The sequence below is a fragment of the Salvelinus namaycush genome, chromosome 15, assembly GCF_016432855.1.
Source record: "Salvelinus namaycush isolate Seneca chromosome 15, SaNama_1.0, whole genome shotgun sequence".
Lineage (NCBI taxonomy): Eukaryota > Metazoa > Chordata > Actinopteri > Salmoniformes > Salmonidae > Salvelinus > Salvelinus namaycush.
The window spans coordinates 38,837,815-38,859,731 of record NC_052321.1 but is presented as its reverse complement, the minus strand read 5'-3'; the positions used below and the strand labels follow the sequence as shown (position 1 = coordinate 38,859,731).

The 21,917-nt window shown below is 41.9% G+C and overlaps 1 protein-coding gene across 2 annotated transcripts in view; it reads left to right on the top strand.

Annotated features, from left to right (window-relative positions):
• Positions 1-21,917, top strand: part of tdp1 (tyrosyl-DNA phosphodiesterase 1) — a 79,083-nt gene that overhangs the window by 20,067 nt on the left and 37,099 nt on the right. For both annotated transcript variants that reach the window (XM_039009034.1, XM_039009035.1), the window contains 3 exons: positions 12,073-12,121; positions 12,427-12,493; positions 15,294-15,401. In XM_039009034.1, the coding sequence (XP_038864962.1) occupies positions 12,073-12,121; positions 12,427-12,493; positions 15,294-15,401 (224 nt within the window). The remainder of the gene's footprint in view (positions 1-12,072; positions 12,122-12,426; positions 12,494-15,293; positions 15,402-21,917) is intronic.

Here is a 21,917-nt window from a genome sequence, read left to right as displayed (position 1 = left end):
AGTCGTTCAAGTGAAGACCGGCGTGCCATGAAGGCGTCGCTCTCTGACCAAATTTGGTGTCCTATAGGATATACTACACCCCTAATGATATAGTGACGTCTGGTTACGTTCTAGGATCTATGAGGAATAAATATGAACGTGATTTGACTGGTTGAAACAACGTTTACGGTTAGATTTTCACAGATTCCTTTCTTTGCAAATTGAACGAGTGAAAATACAAAATCGATCGTGCATGCTATATGGACCTTTTTTAGGATATGAAAAAGGATTTTATCTAACAAAACGACACTTCATGTTATCTCTGGGACCCTTTGGATGATAAATCAGAGCAAGATTTCAGAATGTAAGTACACATTTCACCTTCGGAGGTGATTTATCAAACCTAATGGGGATGAAAAGTGTTTTGTTGTTAGGAGCTCTCAAACAATAGCACAGCATTTTTTGCAGTAATAGCTACTGTAAATTGGACAGTGCAGTTATATTAACAAGAATTTGAGCTTTCAGACGATATAAGACACTTATATGTAACGACATTTGTTGTTCCTCTAAAATCTGTGATCGTGACACAAGGCGCTGCGTGATTTACAACTGTCCCGTCCTGATGGGACGCCTATCCCCGTAGCACTCAACCAACCAATGTCTGTCACTCGAATGCATGTTTTTTATGGGATCTTTTCATTCCCTTTTTTCCCTGCTAGTCAGAACTATAAAGTTATTTATTATGTGAGAGGATGACAATGCATCTAATTAGGAAGTGTTCTTTTATCATAGAGTAATGAATCTGCACCTGTGTGTCTCTCCTCTTTCTCTTCATATCCTGTCTTCTCTTTCTGTCCTCTCTCTCTTCATCTCTCCCTTCTACCGTAGTTTCCGAGTAGACAGTGTTTCAGAATTCAGAAGTAAATGCACAACATTAATGAATTCAAACGATCTGTTTACAGGTCTACAACAATTTGCAATTGTTTTTGTCGTTCAGAAACGGTCCGATACAACAAATGTCACTGCAAAAGAAAACATTCTGCCTAAACCTTCAAAGGCATTTGATTAAGTTCACCATTGCTATATCCTTTAGATACTGTCTTGGCCGAATTCCAATATTTCCAAAGTATACAGCTAATAAAGGTGTTATTGTCACCATAAAAGGTGAATGATGCATGTTTTTAAGGTGGCGTTATAATGCTCGTTCCCCAGCGCACCGTTTTACGACATGTCTGATTTATAACGGGGAAACGTGTATGTCTGGCATGCACCAAGTTTATAAATCAAGATGTTTTTGTGGTGCGCAGTCTTTTCAGTAATGGTACATGTAGAAATTTAGTGTCAAATTAATGCAACCGTTTTTAAATGATGCATTCAGAAGAGGTGTGTGTGTGTTAGAGAGGCCTGGGTGGAATCATTGGGATGTGTGGTTTTTGGGGTGCGCGTGCTGTATGTTTTGTCTCCTTGTTTGTGCAAGCTCGGGCACAATCTATGTGTGTGCGTTCGCCTGCGTGTGTGTGAGGATATTTCCCCTGTTGTCCAACCCACCACATTACCTGACAGAAATAGATCATCTTATTTCATCTCTATTCTATATATTGTTGTTTACTAGTTATTATGCGACGCACAACAGTCCCAGTCTTCTAAACACAATAATGTAGGGACATGAAATTGAAAGCAAACAAGTGACTGCTGTAACCTACTTACTGCAAATGCATCAACAACACAATGTCCCATATCGTTATGCTCCTATTGTATGGTGTTGTATTGTAGCGTTCAGCAACATCAAATTATTCACGACCATGATTCGGAAATAACTGAAATGATAATGTAGAAACATTACCATTGTGTTATCAGGGTACGTCCAGTTTTATAATGTTGTTGTATACAGTGCCTTCAGGAAGTATTCACACCCCTTGGCTTTTTCCACATTTTGTTGTGTTATAGCCTGAATTTAAAATTGAGATTTTCTTTCACTGGCATACACACAATACCCCATAATGTCAAAGTGGAAGTGTTTATTATTTTTTACAAATGAATACAAAATGAAAAGCTGAAATGCTTTAAGTAGTTTTAAGTATTCAACCCGTTTGTTATGACAAGCTTAAATAAGTTCAGCAGTAGAAGTGGGCTTAAGTCACATAAGTTGCATGGATTCACTCTGTGCATAATAATAGTGTTGAACATGATTTTTGAATGACTACTTCATCTCTGTACCCCCCACATACAATTATCTGTAAGGTCCCTCAGTCGAGCAGTGAATTACAAACACAGATTCAACCACAAAGACCAGGGAGGTTATCCAATGGTATGCAAAGTAGTGCACCTATTGGTAGATGGGTAAAAAAAAGCTGACATTTAATATCCTTTTGAGCATGGTGAAGTTATTAACTACACTTTGGTGTGTCAATACACCCAGTCACTACAAAGATACAGGCGTACTTCCTAACTCAGTTGCCAGAGAGGAAGGAAACCACTCAGGGATTTCACCATGAGGCCAATGGTGACTTTAAACACTTAAATGGCTGATAGTAGAAAACTACAACAATATTGTAGTTATTCCATAACCTAATTGGCAGAGTGAAAAGGAAGCCTGTACAGAATACACACATTCTAAAACATGCATTCTGTTTGCAATAAGGCACTAAAGTAAAACTGAAAATAATTTGGCAAAGAAGTTAACTTTATGTCCTGAATACAGTGTTTGGGGCAAATCCAACACAACACTGAGTACCACTCTTCATATTTTCAAGAACGGCGGTGGCTGCATCATGTTATCGGTATGCTTGTCATCGGCAAGAACTAGGGAGTTTTTTATGATTAAAAGAAACGAAGTAGCTAAGCACAGGCTAAATCCTAGAGGAAAACCTGGTTGTCTGCTTTCCATCAGACACTGGGAGACATTCACATTTCAGCAGAACAAATAACCAAAAACACAAGGCCAAGTATAAACTTTAGTTGCTTACCAAAACGACATTGAATGTTCTTGAATGGCCTAGTCACAGTTTTGACTTAAATCATCTTGGAGATCTATGGCAAGACTTGAAAATGGCTGTCTAGCTGACAACCAATTTGACTGAGCTTGAAGAATAAAAAAAATTATAATGTGCAAATATTGTACAATACATGTGTGCAAAGCTCTTAGAGACTTACCAAGAAAGATTCAAAGCTGTAGTCACTGCCAAATGTGATTCTAACATGTATTGACTCAGGGGATGAATACTTATTTAATGAAGATGTATTAGTGTTTTATTTTTCATATAAACTCAGCAAAAAAAGAAACGTCCCTTTTTCAGGACCCTGTCTTTCAAAGATAATTCGTAAAAATCCAAATAACTTCACAGATCTTCATTGTAAAGGGTTTAAACACTGTTTCATATGCTTGTTCAATGAACCATAAACAATTAATGAATATGCACCTGTGGAACGGTCGTTAAGACACTAACAGCTGACAGACGGTAGGCAATTAAGGTCACAGTTATGAAAACTTAGGACACTAAGGAGAGGCCTATCTACTGACAAAAGAAAGATGCCCAGGGTCCCTGCTCATCTGCGTGAACGTGCCTTAGGGCAATAAATTGCAATGTCCGTACTGTGAGACACCTAAGACAGCGTTACAGGACAGACAGCTGATCGTCCTCGTAGTGGCAGACCACGTGTAACAACACCTGCACAGGATCGGTACATCCGAACATCACACCTGCAGGACAGGTACAGGATAGCAACAACAACTGCCCGAGATTCACCAGGAACGCACAATCCCTCCATCAGTGCTCAGACTGTCCGAGAGGCTGGACTGAGGGCGTGTAGGCCTGTTGTAAGGCAGGTCCTCACCGGCAACAACGTCGCCTATGGACACAAACCCACCGTCGCTGGACCAGACAGGACTGGCAAAAAGTGCTCTTCACTGACGAGTCGCGGTTTGGTCTCACCAGGGGTGATGGTCGGATTTGCTTTTATCGTCGAAGGAATGAGCGTTACACCGAGGCTTGTCCACTGGAGCGAGATTGATTTGGAGGTGGAGTGTCCGTCATGGTCTGGGGCGTTGTGTCACATCATCATCGGACTGTGCTTGTTGTCATTGCAGGCAATCTCAAAGCTGTGCGTTACAGGGAAGACATCCTCCTCCCTCATGTGGTACCCTTCCTGCAGGCTCATCCTGACATGACCCTCCAGCATGACAATGCCACCAGCCATACTGCTCGTTCTGTGTGTGATTTCCTGCAAGACAGGAATGTCAGTGTTCTGCCATGGCCAGCGAAGAGCCCAGATCTCAATCCCATTGAGCACGTCTGGGACCTGTTGGCTCGGAGGTTGAGGGCTAGGGCCATTCCCCCCAGAAATGTCCTGGAACTTGCAGGTGCCTTGGTGGAGAAGTGGGGTAACATCTCACAGCAAGAACTGGCAAATCTGGTGCAGTCCATGAGGAGGAGATGCACTGCAGTACTTAATGCAGCTGGTGGCCACACCAGATACTAACTGTTACTTTTGATTTTGACCCCCTCCTTTGTTCAGGGACACATTATTCAATTTCCTTTGTCACATGTCTGTGGAACTTGTTCAGTTTATGTCTCTGTTGTTGAATCTTATGTTCAAACAGATATTTACACATGTTAAGTTTGCTGAAAATAAACGAAGTTGACAGTGAGATGACGTTTCTTTTTTGCTGAGTTCATACACTACCGTTCAAGAGTTTGGGGCCACTTAGAAATGTCCTTGTTTTTTAACAAAAGCACTTTTTCTCCATTTAAAATAACATCAATTGATCAGACATACATTGTTAATGTTGTAAATGACTATTGTAGCTGTAAACGGCTGATTTTGAATGGAATATCTACATAAACGTACAAAGGCCCATTATCAGCAACCATCACTCCTGTGTTCCAATGGCACGTTGTGTTAGCGAATCCAAGTTTATCATTTTAAAAAGCTAATTGATCATTAGAAAACCCTTTTGGAATTATGTTAGCACAGCTGTAAACTGTTGTGCTGATTTAAATCAGCAATAAAACTGGCCTTCTTTAGGCTAGTTGAGTATCTGGAGCATCAGCATTTGTGGGTTCGATTTCAGGCTAGAAACAAAGAACTTTCTTCTGAAACTCGTCAGTCTATTCTTGTTCTGAGAAATGAAGGCTATTCCATGCAAGAAATTGCCAAGAACCTGAAGATCTCGTACAACGCTGTGTACTACTCCCTTCATGGAACAGCGCAAACTGTCTCTAACCAGAATGTAAAGGGGAGTGGGAGGCCTCAGTGCACAACTGAGCAAGAGGACAAGTGTAATGGTTTTCTTCCTGGGATGAAGGAGAGGACCAAAACGCAGCGCGGCTAGTGTTCAACATGATTTCATAAAGAAGAGACAATAACGTGAACACTATACAAAATAACAAATGTGAAAACCGAGACAGTCCTATCTGGTGCAGAACACAAAGACAGAAGACAACCACCCACAATCCCCAACACAAAACAAGCCACCTATATATGATTCTCAATCAGGGACAACGATTGACAGCTGCCTCTGATTGAGAATCATATTAGGCTGAACACAGAAACAGACAAACTAGACACACAACAAAGAATGCCCACCCAGCTCACGTCCTGACCAACACTAAAACAAGCAACACACATAAGAACTATGGTCAGGACGTGACAACAAGTACATTAGAGTGTCTAGTTTGAGTAACAGACACCTCACAAGTCCTCAACTGGCAGCTTCATTAAATAGTACACGCAAAACACCAGTCTCAACATCAACAGTGAGGAGGCAACTATGTATATATATATACACTGCTCAAAAAAATAAAAGGAACACTAAAATAACACATCCTAGATCTGAATGAATGAAATATTCTTATTAAATACTTTTTTCTTTACATAGTTGAATGTGCTGACAACAAAATCACACAAAAATTATCAATGGAAATCAAATTTTTTAACCCATGGAGGTCTGGATTTGGAGTCACACTCAAAATTAAAGTGGAAAACCACACTACAGGCTGATCCAACTTTGATGTAATGTCCTTAAAACAAGTCAAAATGAGGCTCAGTAGTGTGTGTGGCCTCCACGTGCCTGTATGACCTCCCAACAACGCCTGGGCATGCTCCTGATGAGGTGGCGGATGGTCTCCTGAGGGATCTCCTCCCAGACCTGGACTAAAGCATCCGCCCAACTCCTGGACAGTCTGTGGTGCAACGTGGCGTTGGTGGATGGAGCGAGACATGATGTCCCAGATGTGCTCAATTGGATTCAGGTCTGGTGAACGGGCGGGCCAGTCCATAGCATCAATGCCTTCCTCTTGCAGGAACTGCTGACACATGAGGTCTAGCATTGTCTTGCATTAGGAGGAACCCAGGGCCAACCGCACCAGCATATGGTCTCACAAGGGGTCTGAGGATCTCATCTCGGTACCTAATGGCAGTCAGGCTACCTCTGGCGAGCACATGGAGGGCTGTGCGGCCCCCCAAAGAAATGCCACCCCACACCATGACTGACCCACCACCAAACCGGTCATGCTGGAGGATGTTGCAGGCAGCAGAACGTTCTCCACGGCGTCTCCAGACTCTGTCACGTCTGTCACGTGCTCAGTGTGAACCTGCTTTCATCTGTGAAGAGCACAGGGCGCCAGTGGCGAATTTGCCAATCTTGGTGTTCTCTGGCAAATGCCAAACGTCCTGCACGGTGTTGGGCTGTAAGCACAACCCCCACCTGTGGACGTCGGGCCCTCATACCACCCTCATGGAGTCTGTTTCTGACCGTTTGAGCAGACACATGCACATTTGTGGCCTGCTGGAGGTCATTCTGGCAGTGCTCCTCCTGCTCAAAGGCGGAGGTAGCGGTCCTGCTGCTGGGTTGTTGCCCTCCTACGGCCTCCTCCACGTCTCCTGATGTACTGGCCTGTCTCCTGGTAGCGCCTCCATGCTCTGGACACTACGCTGACAGACACAGCAAACCTTCTTGCCACAGCTCGCATTGATGTGCCATCCTGGATGAGCTGCACTACCTGAGCCACTTGTGTGGGTTGTAGACTCCGTCTCATGCTACCACTAGAGTGAAAGCACCGCCAGCATTCAAAAGTGACCAAAACATCAGCCAGGAAGCATAGGAACTGAGAAGTGGTCTGTGGTCACCACCTGAAGAACCACTCCTTTATTGGGGGTGTCTTGCTAATTGCCTATCATTTCCACCTGTTGTCTATTCCATTTGCACAACAGCATGTGAAATTTATTGTCAATCAGTGTTGCTTCCTAAGTGGACAGTTTGATTTCACAGAAGTGTGATTGACTTGGAGTTACATTGTGTTGTTTAAGTGTTCCCTTTATTTTTTTGAGCAGTGTGTATATATATATATATATACATACACACACACACACACACACACACACACACACACACATACAGTCGTCGCCAAAAGTTTTGAGAATGACACAAATATTAATTTTCACAAAGTCTGCTGCCTCAGTTTGTATGATGGCAATTTGCATATACTTCAGAATGTTATGAAGAGTGATCAGATGAATTGCAATTAATTGCAAAGTCCCTCTTTGCCATGCAAATTAACTGAATCCCAAAAAACATTTCCACTGCATTTCAGCCCTGCTACAAAAGTACAGGCTGACATCATGTCAGTGATTCTCTCAACACAGGTGTGAGTGTTGACGAGGACAAGGCTGGAGATCACTCTGTCATGCTGATTGAGTTTGAATAACAGACTGGAAGCTTCAAAAGGAGGGGGTGCTTGGAATCATTGTTCTTCCTCTGTCAACCATTGTTACCTGCAAGGAAACATGTGCCGTCATCATTGCTTTGCACAAAAAGGGCTTCACAGGCAAGGATATTGCTGCCAGTAAGATTGCACCTAAATCAACCAATTATCGGCTCATCAAGAACTTAAAGGAGAGCGGTTCAATTGTTGTGAAGAAGGCTTCAGGGTGCCCAAGAAAGTCCAGCAAGCGCCAGGACCGTCTCCTAAAGTTGATTCAGCTGCAGGATTGTGGCACCACCAGTACAGAGCTTGCTCAGAAATGGCAGCAGGCAGGTGTGAGTGCATCTACATGCACAGTGAGGCAAAGACCTTTGGAGGATGGCCTGGTGTCAAGAAGGGCAGCAAAGAAGCCACTTCTCTCCAGGAAAAACATCAGGGACAGACTGATATTCTGCAAAAGGTACAGGGATTGGACTGCTGAGGACTGGGGTAAAGTCATTTTCTCTGATGAATCCCCTTTCCGATTGTTTGTGGCATCCGGGAAAAAGCTTGTCCAGAGAAGACAAGGTGAGCGCTACTATCAGTCCTGTGTCATGCCAACAGTAAAGCATCCTGAGACCATTTATGTGTGGGGTTGCTTCTCAGCCAAGGGAGTGGGCTCACTCACAATTTTGCCTAAGATACAGCCATGAATAAAGAATGGTACCAACACATCCTCCGAGAGCAACTTCTCCCAACCATCCAGGAACAGTTTGGTGACGAACAATGCCTTTTCCAGCATGATGGAACACCTTGCCATAAGGCAGAAGTGATAACTAAGTGGCTCGGGGAACAAAACATCGATATTTTGGTTCCATGGCCAGGAAACTCCCCAGACCTTAATCCCAATGAGAACTTGTGGTCAATCCTTAAGACAAACAAAAACCCACAAATTCTGACAAACTCCAAGCATTGATTATGCAAGAATGGGCTGCCATCAGTCAGGATGTGACCCAGAAGTTAATCTGCATGCCAGGGCAGATTGCAGAGGTCTTGAAAAAGAAGGGTCAACACTGCAAATATTGACTCTTTGCATCAACTTCATGTAATTGTCAATAAAAGCCTTTGACACTTATGAAATGCTTGTAATTATACTTCAGTATTCCATAGTAACATCTGACAAAAAAAATCTAAAGACACTGAAGCAGCAAACTTTGTGGAAATTAATATTTGTGTCATTCTCAAAACTTTTGGCCACGACTATACATACAGTTGAAGTCGGAAGTTTACATACACCTTAGCCAAATACATTTAATCTCAGTTTTTCACAATTCCTGACATTTAATCCATCCTATTAAAAATGTCCCTGTTTTAGGTCAGTTAGGATCCCCACTTCACTATAAGAATGTGAAATGTTAGAATAATAGTGGAGAGAATGATTTATTTCAGCTTTTATTTCTTTCATCACATTCCCAGTGGGTCAGAAGTTTACATACACTCAATTAGTATTTGGTAGCATTGCCTTTAAATTGTTTAGCTTGAGTCAAACGTTTTGGGTAGCCTTCCACAAGCTTCCCACAATAAGTTGGGTAAATTTTGGCCCATTCCTCCTGACAGAGCTGGTGTAACTGAGTCCAGGTTTGTAGGCCTCATTGCTCGCACACGCTTTTTGAGTACTGCCCACAAAATTTTCTATGGGATTGAGGTCAGGGCTTTGGGATCGCCACTCCAATACCTGGACTTTGTTGTCCTTAAGCTATTTTGCCACAACTTTGGAAGTATGCTTGGGGTCATTGTCCATTTGGAAGACCCATTTGCGACCAAGCTTTAACTTCCTGACTGATGTCTTGAGATGTTGCTTCAATATATCCACATAATTTTCCATCCTCATGATGTTATCTATTTTATGAAGTGCACCAGTCCCTCCTGCAGCAAATCACCCCCACAACATGATGCTGCCATCCCCGTGCTTCACAGTTGGGATGGTGTTCTTCGGCTTGCAAGCTTCCCCCTTTTTTCTCCTAACATAATGGTGGTCATTATGGCCAAACAGTTCTATTTTTGTTTTATCAGACCAGAAGGCATTTCTCCAAAAAGTATGATCTTTGTCCCCATGTGCAGTATCAAACCGTAGTCTGGCTTTTTTATGGCGGTTTTGGAGCAGTGGCTTCTTCCTTGCTGAGCGGCCTTTCAGGTTATGTCGATATAGGACTCGTTTTACTGTGGATATAGATACTTTTGTACCTGTTTCCTCCAGCATCTTCACAAGGCTGTTGTTCTGGGATTGATTCACACTTTTCGCACCAAAATACGTTCATCTCTAGGAGACAGAACCCGTCTCCTTCCTGAGCGGGATGACAGCTGTGTGGTCCCATGGTGTTTATACTTGCGTACTATTGTTTATACAGATGAACGTGGTACCTTCAGGCGTTTGGAAATTGCTCCCAAGGATGAACCAGACTTGTGGAGGTCTACAATTGTTTTCTGAGGTCTTGGCTGATTTTCCCATGATGGCCGTGAAATACATCCACAGGTACACCTCCAATCGACTCAAATTATGTCAATTGTTGGAAAAATTACCGTAATTTCTGGACTAAGCGCACCTGAATATAAGCCGCACCCACTGAATTTAAAAAATATATGTATTTTGTACATAAATAAGCCGCACATGTCTATAAGCCGCAGGTGCCTACCGGTACATTGAATCAAATGAACTTTACACAGCCTTTAAACGAAACACGGCTTGTAACAAAAATAGAAAAAATAGCAGTAAACAGTAGCCTACCAAGAAAGTCATTGGTCACTATCTTCTTCCTCCTGTGCACTGAAACCACTGAAGTCATCTCCTTCGGTGTCGGAGTTGAATAGCCTCAGAATTGCTTCATCCGATGTTGGATCGTTTTCATTGTCGCTCTCGTCACTTTCATCCGGAGGCAAATTCCCCGCTGAGCTCATGCTGTCCTCTTCAACACGCAGCAGTCCAACCTTTCGAAACCCGTTGATGATAGTGGATTTTTTGACAATGCTCCACGCTGTCAGGACCCACTGGCAGACTTGACCATAAGTTGCGGCCCGTTTTAGTGAAGGATTTCCCCCACTTGTCATCCAAGCCTCCCACTGAACACGGAGCGCCACCTTAAATGCACGATTTACACTGATGTTACACTGCAAATACTTTGTTGTGCCCCCAGGAATCACAGCTGGAATTGAGTTTGTCCTCTTGATGGCTTCTTTCACAGAATCTGTTTATTAAGGCCAAGCTCCCGTGCAGCAGCTCTATTTCCTTTTCCAACAGCCAGATCGATCGCCTTCAACTTGAAAGCTGCATCATATGCATTTCTCCGTGTCTTTGCCATGATGAGGGTGACAAAATGACTACCGTAATCAGAATGATGGGAAGTTTGAGCACGCTCGATTTACGTCACATTATGTGACGGTGCTCAGTTTTTTGGCGTCATGAATCTTGTGAAAGCGGGAAAAATCCATAAATTAGCCGCGTCATTGTATAAGCCGCGAGGTTCAAAGCGTGGGAAAAAGTAGCGGCTTATAGTCCGGAAATTACGGTAATTGTGTCATGCACAAAGTAGATGTCCTAACCGACTTGCCAAAACTATGGTTTGTTAACAAGAAATTTGTGGAGTGGTTGAAAAACAAGTTTTAATGACTCCAATCAAAGTGTATGTAAACTTCCGACTGTGTGTGTGTGTATGTATCTGTGTATGTGTATATATAATTTTTCTTCCACTTTGACAGAGTATTTTGTGTAGATCGTAGGAAAAAATCAGACTTTGTAACACAACGAAATGTGGAAAAAGTCAAGTGGTGTGAATACTTTCTGAAGGCACTGTGTTATATCACTTCCCTGCATCAGTTCAATAAAATGTCTTCCTGGGGATTTTTAGAGAATTTGTCCCTTTGACGGTCTGTGTCCCATTGATTAGTGTTCCTTATGGATCTTTCAGCAAATGTCAGCTGAAAGTCATGGCTCCACACTGAATCTCACCCCCTGTGCCTGTTTCTGACAGACGGACAGATAGACATAGACATTTGGCCATCTAAGAATAGGCCTAGATAGACAGACCTAGCTCAACCTTGCCTATTTATTCCCTAGTGTGTGTGTGTGTGTGTGTACGTGCGTGAGCATGCAAGCTCCTATGTGTCTGTGTGTGTGTGACTCTGTCTCTAACTGTGAGGTTTGTTGTGAAGAGACCCCCCCCCCCCCCCCGTTAACCAACAGGCTGTAATCATCTGGTCATACAGTCTGCTCTCTGTCAGGTGCTCATTAGTGAAGCTCAAAACATGGCTGCTTTCCTGGAGGATGACGAGGTTGTGGTCTGATTTGATTTACATGTGTGTTCCCCAGCCAGGTATTTGATACATGGTGTGTTAACATGTGTTCCATCTTCCACAGATCTACCCGTCAGTGGACGATGTGAGGACCAGTCTGGAGGGGTATCCAGGTACAGATTCAGCCACACTCAGACCTCGCAACACTAACTCACTTCCTCCTGTTCCTCTCCTCTTGTCTCAAAGTCAAAGCTTACAGTGGTGTTGTGAGTAAGCATTACTGTAGTTGTCAGAACCAGGTGCCGACAGGATTGTGGTCTTATGACATTGTTATGAATGCTATATGAAGGTTTCGCGAAGGCTTTAATGTGGTATTGTAGTTCTTGACAGCGTCATGGGAGATTTCTGATGTTATTATGAAAGCTTTATGACGTTGTTACGAAGGTTTTATGAACTAACAGTGTAATTGTCATTCCAGCCGGTGGTTCTTTACCCTACAGCATCCAGACTGCTCAGAAACAACTCTGGCTCCACAGCTACTTCCAGTAAGTCGAACTACTCTACTCTGCCGTCCGCTATTACCACAGATAGAACAAGGCGTTTCACCGGATGTACAGTCCCAGTCAAAAGTTTGGACAGACCTACTCATTCAAGGGTTTTTCTTTATTTTGACTATTTTCTACAATTCATCGAAACTATGAAATAGCACACATGGAATCATGTAGTAACCGAAAAAGTAGCCACCCTTTGCCTTGATGACAGCTTTGCACACTCTTGCCATTCTTTCAACCAGCTTCATGAGGAATGCTTTTCCAAAGGAGTTTCCACTTATGCTGAGCATTTCTTGGCTGCTTTTCTTTCACTCTGTGGTCCAACTCATCCCAAACCATCTCAATTGGGTTGAGGTCGGGCGATTGTGGAGGCCAGGTCATCTAATGCAGCACCATCTATCTCCTTCTTGGTCAAATAGCCCTTACACTTGCCTGGAGGTGTATTTCGGGTCCTGTTGAAAAACAGATGATAGTCCCACTAATCGCAAACCAGATAGGATGGCGTATCGCTGCAGAATGCTGTGGTAGCCAGGTGTGCCTTGGATTCTAAATATATCACTGACAGTGTCACCAGCAAAGCACCATCACACCACCACCTCCATGCTTCACGGTGGGAACCACATATGCAGAAATCATCCGTTCATCTACTCTGCGTCTCACAAAGACACGGCAGACCCAGCATCTCAGACACCATAAACGTTGTTTTCAAAACTGTGTCAATCACTCAATATTGAGAGTTTAAATAAATGTCATACCGCCAGAAAACTAAGACTATCCTCATTTCAATTAACGGCAGCGTACTTATTTTCAAAACAGTATTTTTCCCACGACTGCATTTTGAAATGTTGTGCAATCAGAATGCATTTTTGCCTCCATCTGAATAGAGTGCACAGGGGAGGGAAGGGGAGTAGCTCGTTCGTCAGCGCAGCCAGCCCCGGCGAAACGGGCACTGTCATGGGCAGAGCAGGCACTTTCATGGCAGGAATCGGTGCACTTTAATTTAGCGGTACTGTTTGACCATGGTGACCATTGTCAATTATGGTTTTAGCCGGCCAAAAAATAAGACGTTTTGAGTGAGTTGACCAGCTAGAATTTGAGACTCGCACAGACGTGACCAATTAAAAATCGAATTGCACAGCCAAGTCAAAGGGTGGCAAAATGCGACTAAATGGTCGCAGTCTGGAACCCTGGTGTAAGCTGATACTACAGTGTGTTCAGAAAGTATTCACACCCCTGGACTTTTTCCACATTTTGTTGTTTTACAGCCTGAATTTAAGAGATTTTGTGTCACTGCCTACACACAATACCCCATAATTATGTTTTTAGAAATGTTTCCCGATTTTATAAAAATAAATAAAAAATGTCTAAAGCTGAGTTGTCTCTAAATATTCAACCCCTTTGTTATGGCAAGCTTAAATAATTTCAGGAGTAAAAATGTGCTTAACAAGTCACATAATTAATAGCATGGATTCATGAAACATGATTTTTTAATAACTACTTAATCTCTGTACCCCTCACATACAATTATCTGAAAGGTCCCTCAGTCGAGCAGTGAATTTCAAACACAGATTCAACCACAAAGACCAGGGAGGTTTTCCAATCCTTGTAAAGAAGGGCACCTATTGGTAGATGGGTAAACATTTTTAAAAAGCAGACTTTGAATATCCCTTTGAACATGGTGAAGTTATTAATTACAACTTTGGATGGTGTGTCAATACACCCAGTCACTACAAAGATACAGGCGTCCTTCCTAACTCAGTTGCTGGAGTGAAAGAAAACATGCTCAGGGATTTCACCATGAGGACAATGGTGACTTTAAACACTTTAAAGGCTGTGATAGGAGAACTGAGGATGGGGGGGTTAGTATTGTGGGGAACTACAATGTTACATTGTAGTTACTCCACAATACTAACCTAATTGAGAGTGAAAAGGAGGCCTGTACAGAATAAATATATTCCAAAAAAAAATGCATCCGGTTTGCAACAAGACACTAAATTAATACTTCAAAAAATATTTGTCCTGAATACAAAGTGTTATGTTTGAGGCAAATCCAATACAACACGTTACGGAGTACCACTCTCCATATTTTCAAGCATAGTGGTGGCTGCATCATGTTATGGGTATGTTTGTAATCGTTGAGTACTGGGGAGTTTTTCAGGATTAAAAAAAAAACAGAATGGAGCGAAGCACAGGCAAAATTCTAGAGGAAAATCTGGTTGTCTGCTTTCTACCAGACACTGGGAGATGAATTCACCTTTCGCAGGACAATAATCAAAACACAAGGCCAAATCTACACTGACTTGCTTACCAAGAAGACAGTGAATGTTAATGATTGGCCTAGTTACAGTGTTGACTTAAATTTACTTGAAAATCTATGGCAAGACCTGAAAATGTTTGTCTCGCAATGATCAACAACCAATTTCACAGAGCTTGAAGACTTTTGAAAAGAATAAGGGGAAAATGTTCCACATTCCAGGTGTGGAAAGCGCTTAGAGACTTACCCAGAAAGACTCACAGCTGTAATCACTGCTGAAGGTGCTTGTACAAAGTATTGACTCGGGTGTGTGAATACTTATGTACATTTGATATTTCTGTTTCATTTTCAATAAATTAGGATACATTCCTAAAAACATGTTTTTACTTTGTCATTATGGGTTATTGTGTGTAGATGGGTGAGATTTGTGTTTATTTAATCCATTTTGAATTTAGGCTTTAACTCAACAAAATGTGGACTAAGTCACGGTATACTTCTACCCAGAGCAAATGATGTACTTACATTTTTTTGTGTGTCTAGTCGCTGGCAAGCTGAGACGACGGGGAGGAGTCACGCCATGCCGCACATCAAGACCTACCTGAGGGCTTCGCCAGACTTCACACAACTAGCCTGGTTCCTTGTCACAAGGTTAGAGGCCTGCTTTTGCACGTGTGTGTATGTGAAAAGTCTCAAGAGTCCACAATATGACTTCAAACTCAAGACAGGCTGTTGCCTAGGAACACCCCATACCAGCTGAACGGGGAACAATTTGTGTCTTAGAGTCACAGCGCTATTGTTTAACCAGACACACACACACACACACACACTCTTTAAACGGATGCCCAGTTAAGAGCATTGTTTCCCCAAAAGGCTGTTGGTGTTTTGATGTTTTGGGGATGACCCTGATGACTTCACCATGAAAAGGCAGGAAAAACCTTGAAGGAAAATGGCTAACGTCAACATCTCATCATGGTTGTTGATTTCTTTTACGTCATGATCAGCACCACCACTCGCTCACTCTGTTTTTATTCGTCAGTTATTTATGATCACACCGCTCTGATCCTTCTCCTGAAAAACTCCTCTCCCTCTCAGATCTGCCAATATAGTCTAGCAGTCTAGAGAGGAGTGGTCTGTTTGTGTACTCTGCTATCTGCACTTAACTCCCCATGTACTGGTAGCACCATTACAAACAAGCCTGTATATTTACCCATCATATTCTGTCTGTGGTACTATATCGCTATAGGCCATAGTTCCCTGTCATTTTAGACCTGGTTGCCTAGCAGCTAAATGGTAACCTTACTCGGTGATTCCTCACGAAACTAGAACAAAAAGGACAATGATTTTGGGGATTTTCACAACGTTTAATCCATAGAAGGGTTCTCTGGGGGAAGGATTGTTGACATATATTTGACATTTGTATCTTGAAGCATATTTGAGAAATAATTATTTGAAGCTGTAGCATTTGTAACCTTTTGGCCGTACCCAGGCCTCCTTTAAGACTCCACATTGTTTCATCTGTAGGTGCTACAATGCAACAAATATGTCATGAAGCTTTACCGCTTCCTTTTTTAATATGACGAGTATTTTGATTTCAATGACAATTTTCTTTTTGAAAATGATATAGAAAATATAAAGATGAGTATTGAAAATATACCATAAGCGCAAGAAGTATGAATGGTCTGACTTCTGCGGAGGCAGCATCGCAGTAAATGCTGTGCGGCCATGCAGAGCATGCAAATCACCAACCGAGGGTGACCGTTTCCACATTCACTCTGTTAGTAATTCTTACAAATTGGATTATAAATCTAAAAGTAGCAGAGATCCCACTCTGGATCTTTGATATGTACATAGAGTATATTATGTTCAACAAAATGTTGACAAATTAGCCAAATCAAAAAAAAAATATTTTCAATATTTATAACTTCATTAACCTCTAACGAGCCTCAACCCCGGATCCGGGATCACCCCCCACCCCCCCCACACTGATTAGCATCGCTAGCATAGCGTCACAATTAAATAGTAGCATCTAAATATCATTAAATCACAAGTCCAAGCCACCTAATGAAAGATACAGATCTTGTGAATAAAGCCACCATTTCAGATTTTTAAAATGTTTTACAGGGAAGACACAATATGTAAATCTATTAGCTAACCACGTTAGCAAAGGACACGATTTTTTTACTCCCAACAGCTTTTTCCTGCGTCAGTAGCTATCACTAATTCGACTAGATAAAAATATATATAGCCACTAACCAAGAAACAACTTCATAATATGACAGTCTGATAACATATTTATGGTATAGCATAGTTTTTTTGGGGAAAAATGTGCATTTTTCAGGTATAAATCACAGTTCTACATTGCAGCTGCAATCTGAAATAGTGCTGACCCAGCCAGAACAATTACAGAGACCAACGTCATATAACGAATTACTCATCTTAAAACATTTCAGAAAAATACACAGCGTACAGATATTGAAAGCCCAACATCTGGTGAATCCAAACAATATTTCAGATTTATTAAATGTTTTATAACGAAAACAAAATGTAGCGCTAAATTAGCATAGCTATACAAGGCAGATTCGGCTAGGCGCCCACGGTCAGTTCACATGCACAACAGATATGATATAACATCGTAAATTGGGTCTTACTATGGCTGATCTTTCATCAGAATGTTGATCAAAGTGTCCTTTGTCAAGATGAGTCGTTGGTTCCGTTCAGAAATCTTCCTTTCCCACTCCATTTAGCACAGGTACCGGTCGAGTGGCACAGATCTCTCAAATGTAAATAAATTGTGACAACGGAACACCGCAAAACTCCCAAAAAAATTCAAATAATCTGATTAAACTATATTGAAAAAACATACATTACGATGATATGGTCACATGTATCAAACAAAATTCGACACGGAGATAGTTTTCATCCATAACGCCAGCAAAACAGTACACAATCGCAGCTCCAACTCGTGCGAATCAGCAAACCGGAAGTTGTCGGTCACGCCAAAGAAATAGGTCTTATTTCACGTCAGTACCAGATAAACAAAGAATTTCTCCTCTGACGTCTTCTTGACACCCAGAGGAAGGCGAATGAGGTGTGTTTCGGGTCATAGGGGGCACGACCATATATAGGCAGAGCTTTGAAGCCAGCATAACACATCTTGATTTTATGTTCTTGGTCATGGAAAGTGCTGTGAAATGACTTCTGTATCACTCAGAGACAAAATTGAAACGGTTTTAGAAACTAGAGATTGTTTTCTTTCCAATGGTATTATTTATATGCATGTAGTAAGAGCAATAATTGAATAAGAGGCAGTTTAATCTGTTGAGCAAATTATGCTAATGGGAAAATAGCACCCCCTGTATTCTCAAGAAGTTAATATAATAAAATTATGTTAATCTAAATACTACTGATAGCAAGTAGTGAAGCTTAATGTTACACCCATTTTTGCTTTGTGGGACGCTCCACGAAATGGGTGCCTTTTGCGTCCCTTTGATATTTTAAGTACCGTAATTTCCGGACTATAAGCCGCTACTTTTTTCCCACGCTATGAACCTTGCGGTTTATACAATGACGCGGCTAATTTATGTTTGTTTGTTTTTTCCGCAAGATTCATGCCGCCAAAAAACTGAGCACCCGTCACATAATGTGACGTAAATCGAGCGCGCTCAAACTTGCCATCATTCTGATTTGGCTGGGTTTCTGTACAGCACTTCGAGATATTAGCTGATGTACGAAGGGCTATATAAAATAAACTTGATTGATTACGGTAGTCATTTTGTCACCCTCATCATGGCAAAGACACGGAGAAATGCATATGATGCAGCTTTCAAGTTGAAGGCGATCGATCTGGCTGTTGGAAAAGGAAATAGAGCTGCTGCACGGGAGCTTGGCCTTAATGAGTCGATGATAAGACGTTGGAACTGTGCAGATCCGACTGAAAGCCAAAACAATCGCCACCGCAATGAAGTTTGACTTTCTTGGTAGGCTACTGTTTACTGCTATTTATTTTTTATTTTTGTTACAAGCCGTGTTTCGTTAAAGCCTATTTATTTTTGTTACAAGCCGTGTTTCGTTTAAAAGCCTATTTATTTTTGTTACAAGCCGTGTTTCGTTTAAAGGCTGTGTAAAGTTCATTTGTTTCAATGTACCGGTAGGCACTTGCGGCTTATAGACATGTGCGGTTTATTTATGTACAAAATACATATTTGTAAAAAATTCAGTGGGTACGGCTTATATTCAGGTGCGCTTAATAGTCCAGCAATTACGGTAGAAATGATGCACCAATATTGAAATTTAAAATCTTGTTATATTAAATGAAGTGGACTTTAATATAAAACACATGGAGAATTTAATAAATCCCAATTTTTTAAATATAAATTAAGGCTTGCTAAAGTGCCAGAATTCTGCATTTTGACATGTCACTTCTAGGAAGATTTCCATATACTTAATCCAAAAATGTATCGAAGTTTCATCATTGTAAAGGCCTTGTTATTTTTCTGCTTTGACAGTCATTTCTGAAGGTTTTTATTTATATTTTTCTGATTAGTAAAGCATTTACGTCTGTTCCTCATTTTAAGGCCAACCCTGTTATGCAAACAATTTACCCATTATAATAATGAACCATTCAGTTAAATGATTCACAGCAGATGACAACATTTGGGTCATCTGAACAGCATGGTGGGAAAGGAAGTAACTTCTCTCTATTTGGTCTATTTATAGTTGTTTTATCATCTTTGGCTGAGGTGGTTGAGCTTAACACGTCAACCCTGTTTGCTCAATTAATGTTAGGATAACTTTAATTTGATTACACTTTCATTATGTGTGGAACATATGTATAATTACTATTTTTATGAACACCATGCGGTCGCATGCTATTCAGCATATGAGGACTAATGGCCGAGCTTCACCTAAAACCTCAACCCTGTTATCGTCAGCCCTGTCAGTTTGACACAAGGGACACTTGATCAATGAGAAAATGTTGGATTTATCTCAAACATGATTTGAAATAATATACTAAACAAAAATATAAACGCAACATGCAAAAAGTTCAACTATTTTACTGAGTTACAGTTTCATGATTAACTACTCATGGTGTGATTGTGTTAACATACAGAAACTCAAGTCCTTTTGTCCACCCGACCTAGAATACCTCACAATCAAATGCCGACCATATTACCTCCCAAGAGAATTATCTTCGGTTATAGTCACAGTCGTGTATATTCCCCCTCAAGCCGATACCACGACGGCCCTCAAAGAACTACATTGGACTTTATGCAAACTGGAAACCACAGTTTATTGTGGCATTTATTGTAGCTGGGTATTTTAACAAGGAAAATCTGAGAGAAACTCTACCGAAGTTCTACCAACACATTGACTGTAGTACTCTCGCTGGGAAAACATTGGATCACTGCTACGTAACTTTTCAAAGTGCCTATAAGGCTCTCCCTTCGGCAAATCTGATCACGACTCCATTTTGCTCCTCCGTTCCTATAGGCAGAAACTCAAACAGAAAGTACCTGTGCTAAGGTCTATTCCACATTGATCTGACCAATCGGAATCCATGCTTCAAGATTGTTTTGATCACGCGGACTGGGATATGTTCCGGCTAGCCCCTGAGAATAACATAGAAGAATACACGGATATGGGGACTGAGTTCATCAGTCACCGTATCCGTGGATAGATGGCAGCATTCGCGCAAAACGTCAGTACAGAGACAACGGCTCAGACATGAGACATATGTGGCAGGGTCTACAGACAATCACGGACTACAAAGGGAAAACCAGCCACATCGTGGACACCGACGTCTTGCTTCCGGACAAGCTAAACACCTTCTTCGCCCGCTTTGAGGATAACACAGTGCCACCGACACCCAGACTGCATCCCTAGCCGCGTCCTCAGATGATGAACAGACAAGCTGGCTGGAATGTTTACGGACATATTCAATCTCTCCCTATCCAAGTCTGCTGTCCACACTTGCTTCAAGATGTCCACCATTCCTGTACCCAAGAAATCAAAGGTAACTGAACTAAATGACTATCGCCCTGTAGCACTCACTTCTGTCATCATGCTTTGAGAGGCTAGTTAATTAATTAAGGATCATATCACCTCTACCTGACCTGACACCCTAGACCCACTTCAATTTGCTTACCGCCGCAATAGATCCACAGACGATGCAATAGCCATCGCACTGCACACCGCCCTATCTGGACAAGAGGAATGTGTAAGAATGCAGTTCATTGACTATAGCTCAGCATTCAACACCATAGTACCCTCCAAGCTCATCAGTAAGCGTGGGGCCCTGGGTCTGAACCCCGCCCTGTGCAACTGGGTCCTGGACCTCCTGACAGGCCGCCCCCTGGTTGTGAAGGTAGGAAACAACACCTCCACTTCGCTGCTTCTCAACCCAGGGGCCCCACAAGGGTGCATGCTCACCCCCCTCCTGTACTCCCTGTTCACCCATGACTTCGTGGCCACGCATGCCTCCAACTCAATCATCAAGTTTGCAGACGGCACAACAGTAGTAGGCCTGATTATCAACAATGACGAGACAGTCTACAGGGCGGAGGTGAGGGCCCTGAGAGAATTACTTCTCACTCAATGTCGTCAAAACAAAGGAGCTCATCGTGGACTTCAGGAAACTGCAGAGGGAGCAGGCCCCTATCCTCATCGACGGGGCCGCAGTGGAGGAGGTGGAAAGCTTCAAGTTCCTCTGCGTACACATCAAGGATCCCACCCACACAGTGTGCTGAAGAGGTGCAACAGCGGCTTCCACCCGGTTAGGTAACCCTGCACCTTAAAGGCTGCTGCCTTATATACATACATCACTGGCCACTTTAATGTACACTAGTCACTTTAATGTTTACATACTGTTTTACTCATCTCATATTTATATACTGTATTCTAATCTAGTGTATTTTAGTTAATGCAACTCCGACATTGCTAATATTTATTTATTATATATCTGGTAATTCCATTATTTTACTTTTAGATTAGTGTGTATTGTTGTGAACTGTTAGATATTACTGCACTGTTGGAGCTAGAAACACAAGCATTTCTCTACACCCACAATAACATCTGCTAAATATGTGTATGTGACCAATAAATTCTGATTTGATATAAGGAAATCAGTCAATTGAAATAAATAATTAGGCCCTAATCTATGGATTT